This window comes from Sinocyclocheilus anshuiensis, unplaced genomic scaffold, assembly GCF_001515605.1.
Source record: "Sinocyclocheilus anshuiensis isolate Anshui unplaced genomic scaffold, SAMN03320099.WGS_v1.1 scaffold2493, whole genome shotgun sequence".
NCBI classification, from domain to species: domain Eukaryota; kingdom Metazoa; phylum Chordata; class Actinopteri; order Cypriniformes; family Cyprinidae; genus Sinocyclocheilus; species Sinocyclocheilus anshuiensis.
This window is the reverse complement of record NW_015549322.1, coordinates 266,272-275,032: the sequence shown is the minus strand read 5'-3', so window position 1 is coordinate 275,032 and position 8,761 is coordinate 266,272. Positions and strand designations below refer to the sequence as shown.

General features: G+C 38.1%; 2 protein-coding genes and 1 long non-coding RNA gene across 3 annotated transcripts in view; 1 reads left to right on the top strand and 2 right to left on the bottom strand.

The window, feature by feature from the left end:
* Positions 1-1,761, top strand: part of ora4 (olfactory receptor class A related 4) — a 6,706-nt gene extending 4,945 nt beyond the window's left edge. Inside the window, exon 3 of the mRNA XM_016444857.1 lies at positions 1,703-1,761. The gene's annotated coding sequence lies outside the window, so the exon portion shown is untranslated. The remainder of the gene's footprint in view (positions 1-1,702) is intronic.
* LOC107656912 (uncharacterized) lies at positions 1,459-4,733 on the bottom strand. Its single transcript, XM_016444859.1, has 4 exons — positions 4,461-4,733; positions 3,210-3,473; positions 2,887-3,141; positions 1,459-1,919 (listed from the first exon to the last, which is right to left on the bottom strand). Exons 1-4 carry the CDS (start codon positions 4,716-4,718, stop codon positions 1,689-1,691), a joined length of 1,008 nt encoding a protein of 335 aa, XP_016300345.1. The 5' UTR covers positions 4,719-4,733; the 3' UTR covers positions 1,459-1,688.
* Positions 4,734-5,709: 976 nt separating this feature from the next.
* On the bottom strand, positions 5,710-8,419 carry LOC107656916 (uncharacterized). Its single transcript, XR_001630616.1, has 3 exons — positions 8,363-8,419; positions 6,517-6,600; positions 5,710-6,124 (listed from the first exon to the last, which is right to left on the bottom strand). It is a non-coding gene; the product is annotated as an uncharacterized LOC107656916 (long non-coding RNA).
* Positions 8,420-8,761: the final 342 nt, after the last annotated feature.

The following is an 8,761-nucleotide window of genomic DNA, read 5'->3' as shown; positions in this document are numbered from 1 at the left end:
AATTGCGAGATAAAAACTCAATTGCGAGATAAAAACTCAATTGCGAGAAAAAAGTCAGAATTGAGATAAAAACTCAAATTGCGAGAAAAAAGTCAGAATTGTGAGATAAAAACTCATAATAGCGAGAAAAAAGTCAGAATTGTGAGATAAAAACTGAATTGCGAGAAAAAACTCTGAATTGCGAGATAAAAACTCAATTGCGAGAAAAAAGTCAGAATTGCGAGATAAAAACACACAATTGCGAGAATAAAATCAGAAGTGTGAGATAAAAACTCACAATTGCGAGAAAAAAGTCAGAATTGTGAGATAAAAACTCACAATTGCGAGAAAAAATTCAGAATTTAAAAACTCAATTGCGAGAAAAAAGTCAGAATTGCGAGATAAAAACACACAATTGCGAGAATAAAATCAGAAGAAAACTCAATTGCGAGAAAAAAGTCAGAATTGAGATAAAAACTCATAATTGCGAGAAAAAATTCAGAATTGTGAGATAAAAACTTAATTGCGAGAATAAACTGAATTGCGAGATAAAAAGTCAGAATTGTGAGAAAAAAGTCAGAATTGAAATAAAAACTCATAATTGTGAGAAAAAAGTCAGAATTGTGAGATAAAAACTCATAACTGCAAGAAAAAACTCAAAATTAAGAAATAAAAACTCACAATTACCTTTTTTATTTTTTATTCAGTGGCAGAAACGGGCTTCCGTACTTTAATGCGTCCTTGATGAATAAAAGTATTGATTTCTAATTAAATCACACTTATCCAAATGTTTTTGCAAAAATATTGTGCAGCACAACTGTGTTCAACATAATAATAATAATCAGAAATGTTTCTTAAATCAGCATATTAGAATGATTTCTGAAGATCATGTGACACTGAAGACTGGAGGAATGATGCTGAAAATACAGCTGCGCATCACAGAAATACATTACAGTTTAACAGATATTCACATAGAAAATAGCTGTTTTAAATTGTTATAATATTTCACAATTTTTACTGTATTTATGATCAAATAAATGCAACCTTGGTGAGCAGAAGAGACTCAAAACCTTCAAAAATTATTACAAACTTTTGGCCGCTATAGTATACATGAAAAAATACCAAATATGAGGTGATAAAAATTATTCATGCGTTCATGTTTTTAAAATTCCAGTAAATAATGAATAAATCTGAAGTTAATAATGCTGTTCAAAATCCACAGTGTTTCACTGCAATTAATCTCATTTGAAGCAGAAATCTGACCAAATTCTGAGGTTTTTGTTTTAAACAAGAAAAGAAACGTAATTTTCTTCGAAAACATGTATATGTATAAAACCCTATGCACTTATGAGGCCCAAGTAAACGGATGTTGTTTTAACAATTTTTGCTCTTTTATTTAGTTTTATTCTTATGTGTAAATAAATGATGGTTTTATATGATCCGCAGTGTCAGTGCATTGCTGTTAATCGTCTCAAAAACACACGATATCTGCAGAGAATCTCCAGTCAACTATGAAGAAAAAGTCTGAACAAATTCACAGACATTCGTTCAAGAGTTTAATCAGTCGAACAGCAGACACGATACAGATACAGACAAACATGATGTAGTCCAAACAAAAGACTTTTCCTCAGTCACAGAGAATTCGGTTTGACTGATGATTGACACGCTGAAACTATTTCATAACGCAGCATGTCTCTGATATCTGATGTCTATCCAAATACAGAGATTATACGCGACAGGACTGACGTTATAAACGCCCGCAGCTGCCTGTGGCCCACGGCGAGGACGATGGGCGAGAACGCGATGAAGCTCATGTTGGCGAAGCGAGCGATGATGAGCAGGAACTCCGTGGAAGATCCGCGGTTATAGTTGAAGTAGTTGACCGAGATGACGTTCGTTCCCCACGACGAAATGAAGAGCACGTTTAGAGTCAAAATCACCTGAGAAAACACAGAAGTTCTGTTAGTCGAGTTTAACTTGCAGAACGCAATCGGGTCTGTTTTGACCCGGAAGAGATACATAAAAAAATGCATAGTGTTTAGTAAGGGAACGACACTTATGCTTTAAGACCCTCAAAATACACATAATTTTACATTTTTACAAGAGATACAACCATTTAAATTGTTCAGGTCATTTTGACCCGGGTATGTGTGGAGCACCATTAGTGCCAAAAATACTTTTGTTAAATGACCTTTGAAGTTATATTAGTGTCAAAAACCTTACACAGTTTTGGACTGAATTGTGTTGATGAACATGAACCTGTGCGTCTGTCGACGTGAAAACCTGATTACGTTTCATCTGAAACGATTTCATACGTGAAATCTATGCACGTAAGATGAATTTATTTTGTTGAAAATGTAATACTTGTGTCGTTTTGCTAGACACAAACATGTAGGTTTTATAAATGGGAACAGTTTTTGAGCAATCATGAGTTAAATTAAATTCCATTAATTCTCAGATTGTATGTTCTTATAAATTTCACACAATCATAAATTAAAATAAAATTTCTAATCAATACTGAAAAAAATATGTGTATTTTGCATCTTTTTTTGTGTGTTTGGTTCATGTGCAATATGAAATTTCAAAGAATTTAAATTCAAATAAAATTTCTAATCAATACTGAAAAATATATATATATATTTTGCTTTTTTTTTTTTGTGTGTGGTTCATGTGCAATATGAAATTTCAAAGAATTTAAACATTTTTTAATTAAAAAGAGATAAATGCAATAATAACGAAATAAACTTTGAATTTTTTCCATGCACACTCATTAATGAGATCAGACATTAAATTAAGGCTGTTTTATAAAGCAACAATCCTTCGGGTCCAAACGGATGCAGAATGCAAAGCAGCATGCAGATTTTAAATACATTATACAGTAATTTCCAATTGAAATCCCACACTCACTTTAGCGGCCCGTCGCTCCGCGGGGATCCGGGTGACGACTGGTGCGTCCTGACTCTTGGTGCCGGCGTTGCGCGAGTGTCCGTGAGCATACAGCGTCAGCAGCGAGCCCAGGTTGGTGATGTTCATCAGGCAGATGGGAAGGGATTCGTGGATCACCATGGAGGAGGTGGCGAAGGCCAGGCCGCTGTATGCCGAAGGAAAGTCCCAAATACAGCCCATCAGCGGCCGAGTGGTGCTGCTCACCAACATCAGCGTCTGCAGGAGAGGTCAGAGGTCAAACGAGGTCGTGCACGAGGTCAACACAGATAAAGAGTCGGACTGACCTCGGTGGAGTTCTCGTCTCCGTTCTTGGAGAAGATGAACGCTGGGATGGCGTATATCAGATTGAGGCTCCAGACGAGGACGAAGCCGAGGATGAGGGATCCAGGGGGCCCGCGGGGGCCGTGCAAGGTGATGACGGGTGGAGCGACCCGACGCAACGTCTGGAAGTGAAACGCGCTGAGAAAGAACGTCGACCAAACGTTGGCGGAGCGCAGCCAAACCCAGATTCCCATCATAAGGTGGCACATATCTCTACTGAGGAAAATCTGTGAGGAAACACACAAGTTGGTGTTCGAATCAGAGGAATCACATAAACCATTAGCTATGTTTCCATCCAAAGATTCGAATTTTACTTTAAATAGAGCATTAAAATAGGTGGATGGAAACATAGCTATTGACATAATCCACAAACAAAACAAGAATTTCAGACCGGACAAACTTCTGTCTGCCAAGTGTTTAGATTGTAAAGCATGTTTCTATCCAATAAAAAATTATTGATTTAGAGTCAAACTGGTTTTTAGTTGGTTTTGAATGTTCTGAACAATCAATAGCTCTAGTAATGAATCAAACTCCCAGCAGTAACCTACATAACTCAATCAATCTCTGAAGAACGACTCAATAGACACGCCAAACCCATTATTTTTGGTGGTGGTCCTCAAGTCGTGAGGTGATGATGTTCTTCTACTGTCAAGACCTTCACAAAACTGGACCAAAAAGACACCAGGTTGGGTTTATACTATAGAGACTGAACCCGGATCACAGCTCCACACCTCAATATCCATCCATTCATTAATAATTATTCATCCAACCAAACCACTGTGTTGAGAATCACACGAACCATCGACACAATCCACCAACCACAAACAAGCATGTTCTAGCTTTATCTGTCAAGTGTTTTAAATTGTAAAGCATGTTTCTATTCAATAAACGACACTCGAGTCAAACTGGTTTTTAGTTGGTTTTGAATGTTCTGAACAATCAATAACTCTAACTCCCAGCAGCAACCTAAATAACCCAATTAATCTCTGAAGAATTAATCATTAGAGCCATCAAACCCCCAAACGTGAGTTGATGTTGTTCTTCTACTGTCAGCAGCTCAAAACCTTCACAAAACTGGACCAAAAAGACACCAGGTTGGGTTCACACTCATTTCAGTGGATTGGCTATAGAGATTGAACCCAGATATCCACACCCCATTCACTAATAATTATCAATCCAACCAAACATGCATCCACTTGGTCATGCCATCGTACCTCCGCTCCCAGATCGGACACCATCACGACTGTGTTTCTAACCAAAGACACCATCAGGTTGGAGAAAGCCATGTTGACCAGAATCACGTCAGAGCTTCGGACGGCTCCCGTCTCGCGCAGAAGGCTTTCCCCGACCACTGCGATGACCGTGGTGTTCCCCACGTTCCCCAGCATCACCAGAATGACATAGAGAGCGAAGTATAATGGAGACGAAGAGATCTGCTGACTGACGCTTGAGGGTTTTCTTTGAGGGGCCATGTTTCTTCAAACGTCTTCAGATGTCAATCTCAGAGGAATCACATAAACCATTAGCTATGTTTCCATCCAAAGATTCGAATTTTACTTTAAAGAGAGCATTAAAATAGGTGGATGGAAACATAGCTATTGACATAATCCACAAACAAAACAAGAATTTCAGACCAGACAAACTTCTGTCTGCCAAGTGTTTAGATTGTAAAGCATGTTTCTATCCAATAAAAAATTCTTGATTTAGAGTCAAACTGGTTTTTAGTTGGTTTTGAATGTTCTGAACAATCAATAGCTCTAGTAATGAATCAAACTCCCAGCAGTAACCTACATAACTCAATCAATCTCTGAAGAACGACTCAATAGACACGCCAAACCCATTATTTTTGGTGGTGGTCCTCAAGTCGTGAGGTGATGATGTTCTTCTACTGTCAAGACCTTCACAAAACTGGACCAAAAAGACACCAGGTTGGGTTTATACTATAGAGACTGAACCCGGATCACAGCTCCACACCTCAATATCCATCCATTCATTAATAATTATTCATCCAACCAAACCACTGTGTTGAGAATCACACGAACCATCGACACAATCCACCAACCACAAACAAGCATGTTCTAGCTTTATCTGTCAAGTGTTTTAAATTGTAAAGCATGTTTCTATTCAATAAACGACACTCGAGTCAAACTGGTTTTTAGTTGGTTTTGAATGTTCTGAACAATCAATAACTCTAACTCCCAGCAGCAACCTAAATAACCCAATTAATCTCTGAAGAATTAATCATTAGAGCCATCAAACCCCCAAACGTGAGTTGATGTTGTTCTTCTACTGTCAGCAGCTCAAAACCTTCACAAAACTGGACCAAAAAGACACCAGGTTGGGTTCACACTCATTTCAGTGGATTGGCTATAGAGATTGAACCCAGATATCCACACCCCATTCACTAATAATTATCAATCCAACCAAACATGCATCCACTTGGTCATGCCATCGTACCTCCGCTCCCAGATCGGACACCATCACGACTGTGTTTCTAACCAAAGACACCATCAGGTTGGAGAAAGCCATGTTGACCAGAATCACGTCAGAGCTTCGGACGGCTCCCGTCTCGCGCAGAAGGCTTTCCCCGACCACTGCGATGACCGTGGTGTTCCCCACGTTCCCCAGCATCACCAGAATGACATAGAGAGCGAAGTATAATGGAGACGAAGAGATCTGCTGACTGACGCTTGAGGGTTTTCTTTGAGGGGCCATGTTTCTTCAAACGTCTTCAGATGTCAATCGTGAATGGAGCTTCTCTCAGAACGTCTCAGAGATGTTGTCATTTCTCCATCCAAGCGCCTCCCTCTCCGCCCATCGACCGCGAGCCCCTTTTATGGGCCGTGGTTACCTGATAAATATCAAACCAATGGTTCTGCTGTCATAGGAGAAGACACCATGAATGGCAGGTGAGATTCCACCAGAGATATCAATGTTTTGGGATACATGAGCTGAACTTGCATCTTCACACACGAGGGAGTAAATATCCCCACCTGGTTAATTAAACTCAAGCTAGTTAGCAGTCTAATTAATTAGTAAGCCCACCACAATCCCACAGAGTGTGGGTCCAAAAACAAAAACTCCTGAAGGTCGTTACTGGAGTCATGGTTTTAACAACAATGTTCTTTGTACTTTCGATTAGGGATGGTCAATCCTCTCAACACATAAAACTACTGATTCTGAGTACAATGCATAATGAGCGTCGTGAATACTGAGCACATTGTCTAAACTACGCATACTCTATTTAGATGCAGAGTGGTTTCCACCAACCTGATGACCTGATTAATATCTGTTTTAATCACACACTGTTGGCGTCCAAGAGAAACAGACAGTGATGGAGATGACCACCGACCTCTGAAAGAAAGACATTTTGAACATATTCATTTTCATATTAAACACCACATCAATCATTTATCATTAGACTGAAAGAGTTTTGAGTATGACAATTTGTATTAATTCAAACCATTCAAGTCAATTTATAACAAAAAATACAGCAACCCAGAAGATAAGTAGAAAAATAACCCCAAAAAAATCAACGGTTAATGCAGTTTAACCATGGTAACCACAATTGGCCATGGTTTTGCCACACTAACCATAGTTTAAACGTGGAATTTGTAGTAAAACTGTGGTTATAAAAATGGTAATCAATCCACCAAAAAAAAACAAACAAAAAAAACATGGTATAATTTTACTATAATAAAACCATGGTTAACTGTCGTAAAGGAAGATATTTGGATAATGGGGGGATTTGTTCATATATTTTATATAAACGTAGACGAACAACCCAGCTAACAATTTTTGGTTCCCAGAACGTTATTTTTTATGGTTTGTTTTTGGTTAGCCAGGAAAGTTTTCTTAACGTTCCCAGAATGTTAGTTTTAAATTATTATTTTATTCTAACGTTCCCAGAAAGTTATTTTTTTTGTTTTTAAAACGTTAATCTAATGTTAGAATGTTCTCTGTAAGTTCATTTTAGGTTATTTAATAAAAACCACAATGCAACGTTCTTGGAACGTTATTTTATGGTTACAAAAAAAATAAAAAGAACGTTCCCCTAACGTTAGTATTTGGTTACCAAAAAATAACCAAACGGTAACCAAAAAGTAACGTTAGGGGAACATTCTGTGTTTGCTGGGAATGATGTGTTAAGCACATACACACATAAATACATATATTGATGTACAAATAAAGCAATCGTGATGTAAACGTGTGTAAATCGGCTGATGCGCGCTCCTATTTTAAATATTTTGTAACAGTCGATCTCCACAGAAAACGCGCGAAGGGGGATCGGAAAACATTTAAACTTTAAACTGTCAAGAAACGCAAACAGACGGACGCGTTTCAAATGTTTTCTGAGTAAAAAAAAAACATACTTTGACTGAAAATTTTGTGAGGTTTAAAACAGAATATCTTTTTTTCCCTGCATGTATTCATGTATAAATAGGAGCAAATGCATGTGAAATGAACAGATGAATTATGAACCATAAATGAATGAAACACTCAAACTCGTCAGGTGATCTGAACGGCATTCTTCATAATATCAGAGCTCACTCTTCTGCATCTCAGTTCTCTGGTTGTGGATTATGAGTTAAATCGATCCTAGTGGGACGATGTTGTTTAATAGTCGCTAGGTGGCGCTAGAAACACAACACAACTCAATACTGCTGTCAATATGACACACATCTGGCTGACTGATGCAGAAAGAGACATTTATTAACACAATGTACAAGAATTGAACCTCTTACGTGTTTGGCTCCATTTTTAAGACTCTGCTCTGTTAAAAATGCTGGGTTAGAAAAAACAACAACAACCCAATCTAGTGGATAAATATAGAACAGAGAACATGAAGGGTTAATCTATTATAATAATTGGGCTGCACAAGTAACCCAGCTGTCTGGATTACACATTTAACCCAAATGATAGCTCAGTGTAAGAAAAAGTTTTTACAACTATTCTAGGAGGAAGGGAGCAACAGCTCAGGGCGCTGGAATCTGTGGCAGAATAACAATTTTATGGCATAAACATGATTTTATATTACTTTAGTGCATGTACACTTGCTAATATTTATGTTTGCAAAGTAAAAACCCAATCCAAGAGTAAAGAAACACAGGTTTACCTTGTGCCGTCTTTCCGTCAAACACTGGCGTTGGTGCGACGTGATGTGGCACATTTGGATCGCTCCCATTTTAATCAGTGAAGCTGCCCACACTGCAAACCCTTCGCTGATTATAACAGAAGCGGTCCAGTGTATGTCTGCATTCGTCCAAAGCCAACAGCCCTAGCAGACATGAAATAATAATAACTATATTATGTGAGACAGCAGACGTTTTTCAGTCTCTACTGCAGTAACAATTTGATAGAAACACGAGAGAGTACAAACCTTCAGTTCAGGACAAATGAAATTACTCAAACGATTCTTCAGCTTTTATTATTACTGATGCTTCAGTTCCATTCAGGTTGATGCAGATAAACCGTCCGCTCTCACAGCCATTATATGATTTGATATGTGTCCAAA